The sequence below is a fragment of the Lathyrus oleraceus genome, chromosome 2 (assembly GCF_024323335.1).
Source record: "Lathyrus oleraceus cultivar Zhongwan6 chromosome 2, CAAS_Psat_ZW6_1.0, whole genome shotgun sequence".
NCBI lineage: Eukaryota > Viridiplantae > Streptophyta > Magnoliopsida > Fabales > Fabaceae > Lathyrus > Lathyrus oleraceus.
In genome coordinates, this window is record NC_066580.1 from 295,716,707 (window position 1) to 295,736,336 (window position 19,630).

Consider the following 19,630-nt stretch of genomic DNA (forward strand, 5'->3'; position numbering starts at 1 on the left):
AACATTCAATCACGTTAAATCATTTTAACATCAATTCATCATTAAGTAAACACAGTGATTCAATAAATTATCCATATATTTCATAACATGCATTCCTACATTGAACCTACATCTCTCAACAAGCACTATCATGAGGTATCTCTGCGTGTTAGCTTTCCAAAGCTTCAAACGGCACCTCATTTGGACCTACGAAACTTAAGTTATGGCCTAAATCGACGGGCATTGCAACATAGTTTAAAATAGAAAATTTCCAAAATTTGGCATGCATCAATTGATTGAAATGGGATGTCAACCGATTGACATCAAATATGTTTGCATTCTGCCTTTCCCAAAAATCACTTATAGTGGTCGTGCAATTTATTAATTCCAAATGACAATCGATTGTCATTGTTATTTTTTTTCAAAATTTATACACGTGCAATCAATTGACATGGAGTGTTAATTGATTGACACTAGTTATTTCTCCATAAAATCTCAATTTTACATATGATCTTTATCTTCCTCCTTCACTAACCCTCATGCCTCATTCCTCCAAATGTTATTTTCACAATTAATTACCCCCATAATATGAATTGCGCAATACACAACATCATCACCACAATCAAACATATTTATAGTGCATATATCAATCATGGATCATGGAAATTTGATATACAATTAAATCATCACTTTCACCAAAATTCTTACTCATGATCAAAGCTTCAAATATTCATCAATGGCATAAATTAAATATTCATAAACATGATGATTCAAACATGGATTCAGTCACAATAATCATAAAATCAACATAATCAATCATCAATTTAAGATTTTAACACAACAACAACATTTTAACACAAAAATTACACAATCCTAATGAGCGTAAGGACCTCTCTTCTCTACCTTATCATGTAATACACCCATAGAGAAAGTCTTTCTCCCCCTTACCTTAGATTGCTTGCAAAAACTCAGATTTTGATCAAGCTTCTTCCTCCCTCTTCAAGCCCTAGCCCTGCCTTTTCCTTTTTTCTCCCAAAATCTATTTTTACGTACTGACAACTCTAAGTTTCTCTAACTCCTTTTTATTCTAAACCTATTTATTCTAACTTTCTTACAATTATATTGTCCTCCCCTCATATTATCTTTTCGCTCTAATTATTCCATCTATTTTCTCTTTATGCCATAACAACTCCAACTCCAGTAATTCTCATGATTTCTTATTTATTTAATTAATTAAATCAAAATAACTATGATTTTGATTATTTTAATTATTCTAATTCTTATATTCCTTTCTCTACCCCACCAAGGCTTTCACTACACCTTATATATGCCCCACATCTATATATATAACTCAACATACATATTCATTTAAAAGTCCACCAAACACCAAATAATTAAATAAAATACAAATAATTAAATTAATTAAATTAATCAAATCTTGAGGTGTTACATCATCTGCTTACACCAATTATCATAACTCTTGATATTCAAGATGAGAAGATTAGTTGGAAAATGCCCATTCATATGAGAAGTCATTGTTCTATGCTTCCCAAGAATCACATGCAATACTCTAGATACCAGATGTTGGAATCGTTCTTGACGAAACAAGATTCAATCGCCTTCTCGATTGATTCAAGATTCCCTTTCCACTCTCTTCACTCAAGTGATTCAATCACGTCTTGGTTGCAAGACGATTCCATCACACAAAGATTTGAAGAGGGGATATAATTTTAGAGAGAAAAGAGAATAGACATAAAATTAAGGGTTTGGAGAAGGGATGAAGAATGTATTAATTTGAATGAAAGTTATGTAGTTACAAATCACTACTACGAAAAACACCCATCATAACAGTTGGGATATGGATATAACCACGTCCGATCAGCTGCTGTGAGGTAGGGTGTGATTATATGTATGATGCTTTCCACCACGGCTATTGGACCATTGTGATAAAGTAGGTAGCGCGCTATATATCACAATGGTCAAAATATACAACCGTTGTGATATAAAGCGAATGACCATGGGTTCAAAATCTACTGAATGTATGGTTAATAATATTTTGCGCTCTATCTATAACAACGGTCTGTATAAGTAATCGTGATTAAATACTTTATTATTATTTTTTCAAAATTTATTTCTCCATATATTACAGACATGTATTTGTTTTACCTGTATATTACAAACTTGTATATTATACGCGTGCGCGCGCACGCGCACACACACACACACAACACACAAACACGCATATATATATATATATATATATTCGTGAAATGCATGTCTGGAGGCATATGAAATGTAGTCTCCATTTGATTTCAGTCGAGCCCGCTTCCACTTCTCATGTTGTGATGGTGGAGATGGTTCCCGATCATGACTCATGGAGTCCCTATCTCCTAGTTGTTGTCCTTTTTCAGCAATCATGGTTTTCTCAAGTTTCATATATCCCCCACGAGACAATCTATGGGGGTATTTTATTTTGGACTTGTTCAACTTTCCCACTTCACTTTTAGCCTGTTATAAATATGGGTAAAATATTAGCGTACATGGTTTATCCATAAAATTACTAGAAAATATCACTATTACTAACCATGAACTCCTCACTATTACGAGACTTCACAAACTTTTTCCAAACATTCTTGCCAAGAAAAAGATATTTCACCCACGGGCGCTCAATATTAGCCTTTAGCTTCGTAATATAGTCACTCATGAGCCTTGACTTAAAATTCCTCCAAGCCATACAGGTACAAGTTATCCACTTTTTTCCAACTTCGAATCATCACTAAATTCAAACATCAACTACACATTTAAAACAATAAGTATGTATTAGTTCTTACATAACATAATATCAAATCGATAAAAATTAAAATTAATACTTAAACGTCTGTCCATATGTTTTTTTCCACCTCATCTGTTACATCCTTCCAATCATCTAAAAATATGCTGACTTTGCTACGTCCAAAGAATGCAACATAACTCTTAAACAACGAATAATGAGGACCATCAAGAATAAAATGAACGATACTAAACTCGATCGGGAGTCTAACACCCGAATTGCAGACTTTTGTTAATGTAGTCATCATTGCGACACCTCTTTGTTTTTTTTGTCCTCCTCCTACGGATTGTGAATGATTTGTCATGGTTTCATTTGTCTACGTAACTTCGTTGCTACTAGATGAAGAAGAAGCCATCTATCAAGACATAAGCATCAACAACAAGAAGAATCAACAACAACAAGCATCATTTTTAATAATAAGAATCAACAACAACAAGCATCATCAATAACAATAAGCATCAACAACAACAAATACATAAACATCAACAACAATAACACGCATCATCTTCAACAATAAGTAGTAACAACAACAACAACAAGCATTAACAACAACAATAAACATCAACAACAATAAATAATGTTACTTTAAAGCCTTTGATTCTTCTAGCTCTCTTAGTTACACTCATTCAAATACTGATTGTTCTCTATTTAGTGATTATCTCTATTTTTTTGGCAATTGACATGACTTTTGTTGTACAGTAATTGAGTCAACATGTTTCTTAGTCTAGAAAATCAGTAACAAGGACAACAAGCATCAACAACAATAAGAAGAATAATCAATAACAACAAGCATTAACAACAACAACAAGAATCATCAACAACAAATACATAAACATCAACAAAAATAAATACATAAATAACAATGAAAAATGTAGGTATTGTAGATGCATGGGACGAAAAAGTTTACGTACCGTAAACGTGATGAATAAGTAAAAAAAATTGTCAGAATCTTAAAGTTCCTCCTCGACAGCTAATCCGAAGGCAAATGAACGAAGAACACAGTGTCGCCTCCCTCCTCGACGGTACGAAAGTAGATGAAAATGTTGAAAATATTGTTGTTTCTTCAGGTTTGAAGATGGTGTTGAACGTTTTGTTAAGGTTGAAACTAATTTTGTATCTTTGGGGTTGAAATGGTGATGTATGTTTCGTTAGGGTTAAAAATCGCGTTGTTTTGTCAGAGATTGTTTTTGATGGAAATGAAAATATGCAACTAAAGAGACAAGTTAGCCAGCTCTGTGTAAAGTGATTAAATGATATCACCATGATTTTTTTTTCTAAAAACCGTTGTGATATATGATGAAATTTAAAAAAAACCGTAATGTCTTAAGCAAATATTTTTAAAAAAAAAAATATAAAATATATCACAATAATGTTTTTGAAAATCTGTGGTGATATAATATTGAAATTGACATTAATGATATTTTAAAATAAAAACGTCAGGTTTTAAGTAATTAAAATTTAAAAAAAGAATAGAAAATATATCACAACGGTTGGTTTAAAGAACCATAGTGATATATCTTTCTTTGATTAAATAAAAATGAATGACGATGTTAAATTCTAAAGAAATCACGAATAGCAGGCATTGAGAGTCAAACTCATGAAACGTCAAATTATATCACCACAATTGTTTTAGAAAACCGCGGTAATAAATTAACAACGTTTAATTAAAAAAAATAAAAATTATATAGGCACATAAAATTCGAGATATCACCACGATCCTTTGAAGGATTGTGGTAACGATGTCGTTGTTGTATCTAAGTAGTGAATGTAGGACAACTCCCTATTTATATTGAGATTGTTTACACATCAAACAGTCTCAAACTGACTAACTAACTTTAACAAGTTGTTATCCAACTCTGTCGAATACTGGCTACTCCGACTTAGACAAGTTATATTCGACTCTCTGTCGAATACATTCATCTTCTTCTCCTATAAGTTGTCGAATAAGTGTAGGTTCAATTATTACAATCTATATTCAACTACTACTCTTTCAAACATATCCGAGTTTGACTCAGTCGAATTCTATATACTTTACAAACATGCTTAATACAAAGAATTACACATTTAACAATCTTAATCATTATAGAAAAAATAAAAAAATATAAAAAAATATAATGATATAATATGAAAAGATTAAAGACTTTTAAATATTTTTCGTTTTTTTTAATTTTAAATTTTAATCCACATTTAAAAAACTTATTATTTGTTTCCTCTATTTCAATTTTTTTAGAATTTCAATTTCCTTAGCAATTTAAATCCATTTTTTAATAATTCGACACTTCATATATGTCAAATATAAATGTCTAAACAACTCTACATAAGTAAAGCTTTAGGCCCCTATTGAATATTATAATTTCAATAAATCTTTAGCCCCACAATACATACTACTACTATACAAAACTTTCACCAATCTTAACTTTCCAAAATAGAACAAATAAAATAAATGAATAAAAAAGAACATAAAAAAAAAAACACTTTAGGTGTATAAATATAGCAAAATCTCCAACGCTCCATCTCAGAAGCAAGAATTTACACGCCCCTCTATTCCCAAGAATAAGCACCGCTCATAAAAAAAACACCAATTTAGAATCAGAAAACCCTTTCTTCTCTGTTTTCCATTCATCACCCTCTCTCTTCATTATCCTTCTTCCTCCTCTGTTCTTTCTTTTTTTTTTCATACCCTTGCCAAATGTATAGAAGGTTTTTTTTTCTTACATAAAAAAAAACCTTCTATCATGTTTCAGGTGCATGGAAAAGTAATCGTAACATTGGAGAAAAACAACATCTATGTTTAAGGTAGACTTTCATCAAATTTTTTAGGTGAATTCTTATCTACCCTAGGATAAATTGCTTTGAAAACAACATCAAAATATCTTATTTAATAAATAATTAGTATATGGGATAAAATTAAATTTTATCCCCAAAATTTTATTAGTTTCCTTTGTTAGTTTAATTTGTTTCTGTTGCACAACAAAAGGAACATTCCTAGGTAATAAAATATATCAATAAATTCGTTAGCAAAAAATCATATTCTTGTTTATTTTCTGTCTTCACACAAAATTACAAGGTGTTTTTAACTTTCTTTTCCTCTGTAAAAAATGTGGTGTTTGGTGTTTTTGGCATAGATGGAAAAGAGAGGGAAAAAGGAAGAGAACAAAAACCCAGAAATGGAATCAAAGGTTGATAACAAAAAAGAGTTTTCTAGCGACGATGAATCATCACCAAGAGCGGTACTAGACACCCCTGAGTCTGACAACAGTGGAAGCAGCAGTTTCAGCAGCTCTTATTCGGCGGAGAATTCTCCGCCTTCACCACCGCCAATAGGAAAATCAGGTGGTGGAAAAGAAAGTCAAGTGCAGCAATGGAAAACAATGGTGGATGTTTTTAGGTTTAAGTCAGTGAGAAAATTAACGGCCATTCCTTTGTTTACTGCGGCTACGGTCGAAATAACTAGGAAAGGTTTCAGTAAGAAATTGGCTCGTAATCGAAGTGCGGAAGAAAGTCTTGATATTGGTGCTATTCCTAGGAAACCTTCTTGGAGGAACTTTGATTATGCAGAACTTGCTGCTGCTACTAATGATTTCAATTCTGGTATTTACTAATAACTCTTTACCTTCTCCTTTTTAATTATAACATATTTCTATAATTTTTCGAACCTTTTCTATAATTTAAGATGGAAATAGTAACTTTCTGTTAGAGATTGTCACATGCACATAATCTATCACTTTAGTTAGTAACTACTATTGTCAAATAATTCATCTATTTCCCAATCTATCAGTTATTAACAAAAACATTTTATGGGTTAAAACTTTTTTTTATGAGTTTATGGATTAAAACTTAAACACAAATTAAGGAATTTTGAAATTGAAAATTATGATTTGAGATAATCAAATTTAAATTTTTTAAGAAAATTAATTCACAATTTACTAAAAAAATTATAGTTAGTTTCTTAACTTTGCTCTTATAACAAGTTAATTCTTTTAGGCTTAACTAGATAAATAATCGGTTAGCAAATAATTTTTGAACGTTAAAAACTTTTTCGTATTAGTCTTTAAAATTAAAATGGTCAGAAGAATTCTTTTTAACATTTGATTTTTTTTAGAATGAATACCAAAATAATTTTAATATTTAGAGATTATTTAAAAAAAATCCAGACGAAAACTTATTTAAACTATTTTTGTTATTAAAAAATTAGAGTTGTGATTAAAAAAAGAGTTTTGTTGTATATTAGTGGGGTGGTGAAGATGATTCTGTGGTCAACTTGGGAGTTGGTTTTAGGGTCAAATGCTTTTGTTGTTATCTGTGTTGTTGGGGAAGGAGGATAGAGCAGACAACTTTTTTGACCCCAAACATAATAAGGTTGACAAGGACAAATAACTTCTCTAGGGCTCCATCCCTTATTTATCGGCACCTGCCTCGTGAGAAATATGAAAAATGATAGACACGAATTTTGAAGACACGTGTTAAAAAAATTACTATTAAATTTATAAATGTTATTTATAAATTGTGCATCACTTAATTACCATGATGGTATAATAACAATGGATCCAAATTTTCTCTTATAACAATGACATGTTGATATGAATTTTGCAGCTGAAAACATTTTCTTAAGAGGAGTGTTTTCTAGTTTTAGGATTTACGTTAGAGATAAATAACAACATAAGTGTCACACTTCTCAATCAGTAAAAACTCGTGGTATTATTCAACTGACATGGCGATTGAATCACTGTCGATTCAAACGTTATGGTGTGGAAAATGGTTGATATGTGTTGTTGGTTTCTATCATGTTTTTGGTCAGTACATGTTGTAATCAAGACATCATGATGTTATGTTTGTTCCCATTCTGGGGGTAGATTCATTCAACCGAGGAAAATTGGACCCAACATGTTCCAAATCATTGTTTTCATTTCTACTTTATTTTCTTAAATATAGGCAATTTTGCACTTTTGGAAGTAATTTAATGCAAACCGCAGTTAGTTTGAATTGAGATTGTCCTTTGTGGTGTTCCAATAGAAAAATTCACTTTTACTCTTTATGTTTTGAATTTAGAATGTCAAAAAACATAACATTTCGTTTGTTTTAATCTTGATATTTTTGCTAGAGAACCTGGTTGGAAAAGGTGGTCATGCTGAAGTATATAAAGGACAATTATCAGATGGTCAAGTTGTAGCTGTTAAGAGACTAATGAAGAACGACAAGGATTTCGCCGATAGAGCAGGCGATTTCTTGACTGAGCTTGGAATTATCGCGCACATTAACCACCCCAATGCAACACACCTTATTGGGTTTGGTATCGAAAAAGGCCTCTACTTTGTCCTACAATTAGCACCATATGGAAGCCTTTCTTCTTTGCTCTTCGGTGCGCAGCGCTTCTTCCATAGCTTTTACTTCTCCGTTTTCTAGCACTTAATATTCTAACTCGCGCTTGCTATTGCTAACACAATTATGTTCAACATGTTAGGTTCTGAATGCTTAGAGTGGAAGACAAGGTACAAGGTAGCTATCGGAGTAGCCGAGGGATTGCATTATCTTCATGAAGACTGTCCGAGACGAATCATTCACAGGGACATCAAAGCCTCCAACATATTACTCAATGCTAATTATGAAGCTGAGGTACTTCCGCTAGCACTGTAATTTTATCTTGGATTCTTCTTTTCTTACTGTAAAAGTAAATTAACATCATTCCTTTTTTACTAAACTTCAGATATCAGATTTTGGACTTGCAAAATGGCTTCCAGATAATTGGGCACACCATGTTGTTTTTCCTATAGAAGGAACATTTGGGTTAGTCTTGAAGCCTCTATGACGTTTTCTTAGTATAACCGTTTTTTAAAACACTTGATGCATCAATGTATATCTGCAGATATTTGGCTCCAGAGTACTTTATGCATGGTATTGTGGATGAGAAGACTGACGTGTTCGCGTTCGGGGTTTTGCTACTCGAACTTATAACAGGTCGTCGTGCAGTTGATTCAGATAGTAGGCAAAGTCTTGTGATTTGGGTAAGGAGTACTAAGATTAGAAGTTTATATACTATTTAATTTACATGTGACAAGATATGATCATGATATACTATTGCCAGGCCAAGCCACTTCTTGATTCAAACAATGTCAAGGAACTAACAGATCCCAGATTAGAAGAGAATTATGATCCTATTGAAATGAAGCGTTCCATGGCGACGGCTTCCTTGTGCGTCCACCATTCGACCTCCAAGCGTCCGTTCATGAAACAGGTAACAAAATAAACATTTTCTATAAAGGATTGACACAGACAGACACGTAATACACATGTGTTGGTGTCTGGAACCTGACTTGCTTCTGTCTTGATTAAAGGTTGTGCGGATATTGAAGGGCTTGGAAACAATTTTAGATTCCAAGCAAAATTCTGGTTCCACAAAATCACTCATGTTAGAGGCATGTGACCTAGAGGATTACACTTGTTCAAATTACTTGAAGGACCTAAACCGCCATAGGGAACTAGTCATGGAGTGATACATTGTTATTTGTTAGTCCTTCCCGTGTGCTGCATTTTAAGGTTTCTTGTTCCTTCCTTTGTATACGTATTGTGAAAGGCTATGGAATGGTCGTTGTATAGCATTTTGTGTGCGGCTGAATCTGAAATCGTCACAGGCTTGTGTTTTTGTTCAAGCTTAGAAGGGCTTGTAATTTAGCATGAACCTGTAGGGAACCATCAATCAAGAAGACAGTTTCTTAGTTGTGGCTTTAGGCATTTTGTTGATGCTTGTGACACAAGTAATTCTCAAGCATCAATGTAATGTTAGAAATGATGCTAGCAGAGTGTTTGTACCTTTTTGACTCTGCTTTGGCATTGTTTCCATCCCAATTTCATCAGTCTCAGTCAATTGTATGCATCTTTTTTCCATTTCTTTATAATTAATATATATTTTGAAAACAAATATATCATGGAACAACATGGGTCCATGAAGTTACTATTGTTTTAGTTGTTTTCATTTTTACCTCTGCCTTGTCTACTAAAAAAACTCCTTAAGTTTTTGTAACAAAAATGATTTTTTTTTGTGGGATTTGTAGGGTGGAGGAACTTTTTCTCTCTTTAATTTTGTTTGATAGAAAGAAATTTGAAACAACATTGAATCAATGATTTAAATCTATAATTGACACAATCAATTATTATAAATAATATAATATAAATCATGGTCATTTATAATTAATTATTAACTACAACAATGTGGAACGACTAACCTTTCAATTAGTTAAATCTAATATCTTTTTTAATAATTTCTCTTGTAGTTTCTCTTGTAGTCTTCTAGATCTCCATCTACCTCAAATTATATGATTCCTCTCCATTTGATCTAATCTCTTTACAACAGAACCTACATGTTTCTCTTTATCTGTCTAAAACACTTAAGCTTATTTTCTACAATCTTTTCTACTCTTTATATGTCTAAAACACTTAAGCTTATTTTCTACAATCTTTTCTAGTATAGATGGGTCTTACCTGAACACTCTCTCTAATATTATCATTTATAATCTTATCCCCATTTACTCTTACCACACATTCAATGTAACACTCTCATCTCTTTTCACTTATTTTATTTGCGTGTTGATTCTCAACTGTCCAACAATTTGTCTCGTACAAAATTGCAAGGTTTATCATTTTCCGATAAAATTTTCCCATCATCTTAAGTAGTTATTTTGTGTCACATAAAACCCTTGAGGCCCTTCTACATTTTAGCCGCTAGCTTGAATTTGATGGTTACATCCCCATCTATTTCTATGTCATTTTGTATTATATACCCAAAATATTTAAATTGCATGATTTGTTTTATGATATGGTGCTAACACTCGTCATTATGAGATTTTTATGAGAAAATTCGAATGAATTCCAAAGAAATAATGACCAAAAACCATGTCAAAGTGTGAAGAATTGAACAATAAAATAATAAATTATGGTTATGAATGAAAGTAATGGAGGTTAAGAAGTACTCTTGATTTCCTAATCATCAAATGGATATGAATGGATGCAATGAGATTAAGAAATACTCTCGATTTCCTAGCCATCAGGTGATATGAATGAATAAGTTGAAGGTTAAGAAGCACTCTTGACTTCTTAACCATTAAATGCAAATGAATTAAAAACATACTCTTGATTTCTTAATCATTATATGACAATGATATAAAGGTTAAGAAGTACTCTTGACTCCTTAAAAAATGAATTCAAATGAATTAAGAAATAATCTTGATTTCTCATTCATCAGATGAAAATGATATGAAGGTTGAGAAGTACTTTTGACTCCTTAAAAATGAATGTAAATGAATGAAGAAACACTCTTGATTTCTTAATCATCAAATGATTTGAATATGTTGAGAGTAAGAAATACTCTTTACTTCTTAATCATCAAATGTTATGCAATATGCTGAGATTAAGAAATACTCTTGACTTCTTAGCCATCAAATGATTAAATGAATACAAATGAATTAAGAAATACTCTTGATTTCTTAATCAATGGATGAAAATGGTATGAATGTTTAAGAAGTATTCTTGACTCCTTAAAAATGAATGCAAATGAATTAAGAAATACTCTTGATTTATTAATCATCAGATCTCATGTAAATTTTCTGGGGATTAGAGAATCATGTACAACTGCTCTTGATTGACAGTAGACTCCTCTAGGGGATACAAAATCATGTTCAATTACTCTTGACTGAAGGTAGAATTTTGACGGGATAGAAAAATCATATTCAACTTCTCTTGACTGAAGGTAGACTCTTATGAAGGTTAATAACATTATGTTCAGTTGCTCTTGACTGAAGGTAGAGTCTCCTGGAGGCTAGAAAATCATGTTCAATTGCTCTTCACTGAAGGTAGACTTCTGACTGGATATAAAAATCATATTCAACTGCTCTTGACTGAAGGTAGAATCTTCCAGAGGTTAAGAAAATCATGTTCAGTGGCTCTTGACTGACAATATATTTTCTAACATTAACTGATCATGCTCTGCTGCTTCTTGTAGACGGTAGATCATAACAAACATGTAAACATATTGTACACTTGTACAAGGAACGGATTTGTTAAAAATTATCTTGTTCAACTGTTCTTCAAGCGCTCTTTATTGAAGGTAAACTCTCCTAGGGAAGAAATGATCATATTCAACGACTCTTGGATAAAGATGTCATATTCAGCCGCTCTTGGACAAAATGGATCGCATCTAACTACTCTTGGTTGATGACGAATTCCATGAAAATATAGTATCTAGCTGCTTTTGACTGAAAACAAGTATATGCGAAAAATGTATCCAACTGCTCTATGCTGAAAACATCATGTTCAACAACTCTTGGCTGAAACTATTGTGTCCAACAACTCTAGGATGAAATCAAATATGTGCAAATACAATATCTAGCTACTCTTAGCTGAAGACCAATATATGCAATCAACGTATTCAGTTGCTCTTGGCTGAAGGCAAAATCTATTAGGGATTACAAACGACTCTCTGGGGAATAAACACACAAGAGAGTTGCTGGAGATGTACTGAGAATCATTCAGTAAAGCGTGTCTGCTGAGGAACTCCTGCTCATCTGACTCACTAGGTAGATTGTTAATCTGAGCTATCCTTAAGAAGAGATGTCCATTTTAGACAAATACTTAGAAGAGACATACTAAGGATAATGATGTTGGGGGATACCTTTCTAAAGAATCATGCCAATATGAAACTCGCCTGGTGAGTTCATAAAGTTTGTCTAGGGAGAATTCCAATGGAAACTCTATGGGGAAACATCTACTGGGGAAGAAAACTCGTCTTGAGGATCATCACCATTATTGTTTGACTTCTGAAAGCAACTTGTACTGAAGAAAAGAAATGTTCTACTCTTGAGAGAAGCTCTGGAATCTTGACTCTGTTGAAGATTATATTGCACTTCCTTGATAGGTTATTGAATATGTGTTGAGGCTTATGCATGTATGCTCCGTGCATGATATGCAAGAAAAATTAATGTATGAATATATCGATTTATGCATTTTGTGGGTATCAATCTCTGATTCCCCGACATCCTTGGCCTTGAATAGTTATGACACCATAAATATGGTTTGTAAAACCCTTACTTCGGCTTTGCTGCCCGACGGGCTCTGTACTGATTTTTGTTTCTGGGAGAAGTAGTCACTTTTGATTTGCGTATTAAAATGATCAATGAAATTCCTCACGTCTTATGAATCAGATACATTATTGTAAGCCAATAAATATTCCTTCAACATTTCAAAAATCAAAACAATTTAAAGTTTTCAAAAGCTTTTGTTATCTCCATGTTTTAATGTCTTATTTTATCAAGAATAAAAATAACATTATGGAAACAAGCAGAAAAAAACAAAGATAATTAATGAAGGAATGTTCGACTAGACAATTTTATTTGATGAGAAGAATAACTCATACATGGGATACATGAAGATTTAAATCCCTTTAAGAGGATATTATAGAGAAAGTAAATGGAAATGTAAAGTTAACTGAATTTTTCATCTAAATACAACATTTTCTATTTTCCCATATGTCCTCTAATCCTCATTACTTTGCTTCTGGAGATGGCTATTGGACTATTCCCTTCCATATGAGTTTTGTTGTAGTGTAGACTTACAAGCTACAGTCTTATGCCTTTGGATATTCCCTAACCTTAGCGTGAATTGCTTCTTAGAGTTTCAGTTCACTGAGAGATTTGTCCTTTTTTTCTTAAGTCGCCCTTTCGGGCTTTCGACTTACCAGGCTTAGTTTTTATTTATCCCTAACTTTTTCTTGAGTCAATCTTTCGAGTTTTCAACTCACCGTGATGCTTATTTTTTCCTAAGTCGCCCTTTCATGTTTTCAACTTAGCGAGCTTTTATTATCCATCTCTTTTTCTTAGTAATAATACTTTCTGTCAGCATCAGAGTTGACATAATGTGTCAACTCTTCTCTATCCATGTCTGTGAGAACTAAAGCTCCACCAGAGAAAACTTTCTTCACTACATATGGTCCATCATAGTTAGGGATCCATTTTCCACGTGAATCCTTTTGGAGGGAGATTATCTTCTTTAGCACCCAGTCACCTACATTGAATTCTCGAGGCCGAAACTTCTTGTCGAATTCCATTTTGAGCCTTTTCTGATATAATTGACTGTGAGTTTTGTTGCAGTGTAGACTTACAAGCTATAGTCTTATGCCTTTGGATATTCCCTAACTTTTGCGTGAATCGCTTCTTAGAGTTTCAGTTCACCGAGAGATTTGTCCTTTTTTTCTTAAGTCGCCCTTTCGGGCTTTCGACTTACCAGCTTAATTTTTATTTATCCCTAACTTTTTCCTGAGTCAATCTTTCGAGTTTTCAACTCACCAAGATGCTCATTTTTTCCTAAGTCGCCCTTTCATGTTTTCAACTTAGCGAGCTTTTATTATCCATCTCTTTTTCTTAGGCATAATACTTTCTGTCAGCATCAAAGTTGACATAATGTGTCAACTCTTCTCCATCCATGTTCGTGAGAACTAAAGCTCCACCAGAGAAAACTTTCTTCACTACATATGGTCCATCATAGTTAGGGATCCATTTTCTACGTGAATCCTTTTGGAGGGAGATTATCTTCTTTAGCACCCAGTCACCTACTTTGAATTCTCGAGGCCGAAACTTCTTGTCGAATTCCATTTTGAGCCTTTTCTGATATAATTGACCGTGACAAAGCCTCACCAGTCTCTTTTCTTTAATTAAATTGAGCTCGTCAAATATGGTTTGCACTCGTTCCAGATCCTCTAACTCAGTCTGCATCAAGACTCTAAATGGGAGGGGGGGTCAACTTCTATTGGTAGCACATCTTTCATGCAATAGAAAAGAGAGAAAGGGGTTTCCCTAGTTGCAGTGCAAATAACTGTTCAGTATCTGTGTAAAGAAAAAGGTAACATTTTGTTCCAGTCCTTGTAAGTCTTCACCATCTTCTGGATGATCTTCCTGTTAGTTGCTTCTACAATACCGATCGTATTTGGCTTATAAGGTGATGAGTTATGATGTTCAATCTTGAAGCTCTCTCATAACTCCTTCCTCATCTTATTATTCATATTTGACCGATTATTAGTGATAATCTTGCTAGGAGTCCCGTAGCGACAAATTAACTATTTCTTGATAAACTAGGTGACTACTTGCTTCGTCACATTTGCATAAGAAGCAACTTCAACCCATTTGGTAAAGTAATCAATGGCAACCTGAATGAAATGATATCCACTTGCAGCTCTTGGTACAATCATGCCAATCACATATATGCCCCATATTGAGAACGACCATTGTGCAGTCAAGACGTTCAAAGGACTAGGTGGTATGGGCACCTTGTCAGCATAAATTTGACACCTATGGCACTTCTTGGCATAATGGTAATAGTTTGTTTCCCTCGTCAACCAATAATAGCCAGTTCTAAGGATTTTCTTCTCCATTTCATGTCCGTTTGCATGAGTTCCAAAAGAACCTTCACGGATTTCTTTGATGAGTAGGTTTGCTTCATGTCTATCCATACATCTGAGCAGGACCATGTTAAAATTTCTTTTGTATAACCCATCACCACTTAGGAAAAAATTGGATTATAACTTTCTCAAGGTCTTCTTGTTTGTGATGAGACATTCTTTGGATACTTGTGCTTTTCAAGATATTTCTTGATGTCGTAGAACCATGGTTCACCATCAGTCCCTATTTCAACTACTAAACAATGTGTTGGTTCATCCAGATGTTGAATTGTTATACAAGGTGCTTCATTACCCCACTTGATCTTTAACATATATGAAAAAGTAGCCAAGGCATCAACTAGTTGGTTCTCCTCCCTAGGAATGTGATGGAAAGTGATCTCATCAAAGTAAGGGATCAACTTCAATACATGGTCTCTATATGAAATCAAATTGGAATAACGAGTTTCCCAATCTCCTTTAACTTGATAGATGATGAGTGTCGAGTCCTCATACATTCTTAGATTAATAGTTTCTTTAATTCCCAAGATACATGTTTCATACTTTGCCATGTTATTAGTGCATTTGAAATATAACCTTGTTGTGAAGGGAATATTATGATATGTTGGAGAAGTTATGACAACTCTAATTCCATTACCCAACGCATTTGAGGCACCATCGAACACGAGTGTCCAACGTGATCCAGGTTCGGGTCCTTCATCTGGGCCTTGAATCTCATAATCTCTTATGTACATGACATATTCATATGGAATGTCGAGCCTCATTTATTGATAGTCATCCATTGGTTGGTGTGCAAGGTACTATGACAACACACTACCCTTAATGGCCTTCTGGATTACATATTGAATGTCGTATTCTGATAACAACATCTGCCACCAAGCAATTCTTCCAGTTAATGAAGGTTTCTCAAAGATGTACTTGATGGGATCCATCTTGGATATCAACATCGTTGTGTGGAAAATCATGTACTGTCTTAGACGACGAGCAGCCCATGCTAGTACACAAAAAGTTTTTTCTATCAATGAGCACCTGATCTCATATTCTATGAATTTTTGACTCAGGTAGTAGATGTCATGTTCTTTTCTACTCGTCTCATCATCCTGCCCCAATATACATCCCATGGATTCGTTGAGCACTGTCAAATACATAATGATAGGCCTTTCTGACACTAGTGGTACCAAGATTTGTGGTTCTTGCCGATACTTTTTGACTATATCAAATTCCCTTTGGAAATCGCCATTCCACTTGATAGCTTGATCTTTTCTTAACAACTTGAATATCGGCTCACAAGTGGCTGTCAGATGCAAGATGAATCTGGAAATATAATTTAGTCTTCCCAAGAAACCACTGACTTATTTTTCAATACAAGGTGCTGGAATATCTTGAATAGCTTTGACCTTGTACGAATCAACTTTTATTCCTCATTGGCTCATAGTGAACCCTAGCAATTTTTAAGATCTGACACCGAAAATGCATTTAGCAGGATTTAGGTGTAGTATGTACTTTCTTAATCTGGCAATCAGCTTCTTCAGACGAGTAATGTACTATTCCTCAGTCTGATACTTAGAAATAATGTCATCCACGTAGACCTCAATCTTCTTATGCATCATATCATGGAAGAGAGTTACCATGGTGTAATGAAAGTTGTTTTCTCCCCATATCTTCGGGAGACATTTTAACCTGATTATATCTTGAGAATCCATCCATGAAGGAGAATACAAAGAATTAAGGTGTATTATCTACCAATACATCGATGTGTAAAGGAAAATCATATTTTGGACTAGCTATGTACTTAAATTTCTTTCGGTCCTCCTCAGTCCCAAATTGATCACATCCACTAGTTCTTGATGAGGTTGAATCATTTTTTTCCTCTTGATCCAATATTCTGGCTAGCTCTTATAGGAGTTTGCAATCTTCCTCACCATCCTCTTCAGCTTGGTTAATCGGGAGGTCAAAGTCATAAGGACTTATAGAATTATTGTGTTAAATGGATTCAGTTATTAATGATCTGCATGAAAATGATTTTTCTTTTTAGAGGAGGTAAATTTGAAAAATGAAAGTGATGTGGATTAAAAATTTCCATTTTTATTTATATACTTTTCTTGCAAAACATTGGAAAAAATAAAAGACAGAGATCTCAATTAAATACAAAATACACTTATATTGATGATAAAGTCATTCGTTAAAACAAAATGGGCCCTACAAAGCTATCCATACGCCTTGGGTAGGCGTATGGTTTTTTTAAGAAAAGAAATTACTTTGACCATAAAATAATCTCTAGAGTATTTGTTGCCTTCCAATTTGTAATAGCAGCTTCCGGAGGCCCCTGAAACACCATCTTGGATATTTCCTGATCTTTATCTTCAATAACATTCACTTGATTATCACTTTGAAATCCAGCTTTAGAGAACACTTTTTGAATGCTAGGAACTTTCTATTGATCGGGATTCTGATCTCTCGTTTTCTCAAAGACGGTTGATATCCCAATCCAAATTTATCCTTCTTCTTTGGAAATTCAATCACTGTGCCCCAACCCCTAGGAAAACCAACTTCAATCGTTGCCTTAACATTCTTCCACGAGGTCATGGCCATCTTGGGTTCTTCCACATGCTTTGGCTTAGTATGTACCATGTTCACCACTTCTAGAGCTTGGATAGGAGTTTCCACAACTTCTTCACCTACTTCAATGTGTCTGAAATAAGATAGGTGGATGCCAAAAATATCTTCTTCTACAAATATTGAAACTAGCTTACCAGAAGTGACAAACTTCAACTTCTGGTGGAGCATCGAGGTGACAACTTCAGTAGCATGGATCCAAGGTCTACCCAAAATACAGCTGTAGGCATGCCTAATATCCATAATTTGGAAGGTGATATAGGAAGTTTGCGGGCCAATCAGGATAGGGAGATCAATTTCTCCATTACTCATCCGCTTAGACCCATCAAAAGCTTTCACCATAAGTGAACTAGGCCTCATATGTACCTCTTCAACATTTAGATGCGCCGGAGTAGCCTTTGGCAATATGTTTAGAGATGAACGTGTATTCATTTGCACTAGAGCAATACTATCGTATTCAAATTGAATGAAATGTGGAGAGCCATGTTATGTTCTCGCCCATTAGGGGGTAAGTCATTTTTAGTAAACATCAAACAACTACCAACATTGAGATTGGCGACCACATCATCAAACTGGTTAACATTGATGTCTTCAACCATATAATCCTCATTTAAGAACTTTAGGAGAGCAGTCCTATGAGCCTTAGAAATCATAAGTAAAGAGAGGATAAAGATCTTTGATGGATTTTGGTTAAGCTGATCTATGACTTTGTAGTCATTCTTCTTGATAATCTTCAAGAACTCCCTATCTTCTTCTACGAACGCTGACTTCTTAGACGAACTTTCTCCTTCTTTTGGAGGGGTTGCCTCCTTACCCTTGGGCATTTCAATTGTTGTCTCATTTTCTTTGTTCTGGATTACTTATGGAGAGAAAATCCTTCCACTTAGTGTTATTCCACTAGCTCTAGTAATATTGGTCACGTCCAATTCCTTCAAGACCATTGGTCTGTTACCTGTATAAATTACGACGTCATAGTTCCAAGTCACTTCTTTGGTACTATTAAATGAGAACGAGGATGGAAGACGGATAACTATTGACTCGACTTTCTTCATTGGTGTTGTATTGGTATCCCTTTGATAAGGGACCACCAAAGGCTTGGGTAGTCTTTCCTGGTAAAAAAAAAGGCACAATTACAACAAAACTTTTTTCATTCTTCATTTTGGTAAATTGAACAACCTGCTGATTTATCAAACGTTGCAGACAAGCTTTGAATTCATCACACTGATTTGGGACAGATGCACACACCATACACTTGTCATGCACTTCTTTTATAAAATTTTATTCCACATATTTAGCATGGACTAATTCCAAGCTTTCATTAGTAAAACTTTCTACAACATTGATGCCTGGACCACCATGTCTAGGCAAATGATTGTTCCCCCACATTCGAAACATTAGCAAAAGATAACATTTTCTGATCTATTAACTCCTAGACTCAGAGCTTGAAAACTCGTAAATTCTTAGTTGTATGAGCCTCTGAGTTGTCATGAAAGGCACATCTAGCGTTCTCGTCATACCAATGCTTGTAAGCCTTCGACATTGGTGGTAGTCCCCTGTGCACGACCGTTCCATTCTAGATTAGATAAGGAAACGATTGAGTATATGTCATGAGGATATAAGTGATATTCACACAATTATATTGTTGGTAAGGCCTTTGTTGATTCGGTCATTGTTGCTGGACTTGGCATTGTTGATTTTTATATTGTTGGTTTCTTTGTTGATTAAGGTTGTAGAGCTTGGTGTGGAGGAATTTGAGCTGGAACTAGATC

General features: G+C 34.1%; 2 protein-coding genes across 2 annotated transcripts; one reads left to right on the forward strand and one right to left on the reverse strand.

Annotated features, from left to right (window-relative positions):
* The first annotated feature begins 5,317 nt into the window (after positions 1-5,317).
* On the forward strand, positions 5,318-9,725 carry LOC127119203 (receptor-like cytosolic serine/threonine-protein kinase RBK1). The gene is made up of 8 exons (XM_051049386.1): positions 5,318-5,605; positions 5,935-6,400; positions 7,911-8,168; positions 8,271-8,422; positions 8,514-8,593; positions 8,673-8,811; positions 8,892-9,041; positions 9,142-9,725. The coding sequence occupies exons 1-8, from the start codon at positions 5,597-5,599 to the stop codon at positions 9,298-9,300; spliced, it is 1,413 nt and encodes a 470-aa protein (XP_050905343.1). The 5' UTR covers positions 5,318-5,596; the 3' UTR covers positions 9,301-9,725.
* Positions 9,726-15,376: 5,651 nt separating this feature from the next.
* LOC127122961 (uncharacterized) lies at positions 15,377-16,009 on the reverse strand. The gene has a single exon (XM_051053233.1). It carries the CDS (start codon positions 16,007-16,009, stop codon positions 15,377-15,379), a length of 633 nt encoding a protein of 210 aa, XP_050909190.1.
* Positions 16,010-19,630: the final 3,621 nt, after the last annotated feature.

What these genes read in the sequence shown, in the direction of transcription:
- LOC127119203 (XM_051049386.1), top strand. An exon ending in CCTATAGAAGGAACATTTGG is followed by an intron (nt 8,594 to 8,672) that starts GTTAGTCTTGAA and finishes GTATATCTGCAG; the next exon opens with ATATTTGGCTCCAGAGTACT. An exon ending in AGCGTCCGTTCATGAAACAG is followed by an intron (nt 9,042 to 9,141) that starts GTAACAAAATAA and finishes TCTTGATTAAAG; the next exon opens with GTTGTGCGGATATTGAAGGG.
- LOC127122961 (XM_051053233.1), bottom strand. Translation starts at nt 16,009, where the DNA reads ATGAGGCTCGACATTCCATATGAATATGTCATGTACATAAGAGATTAT.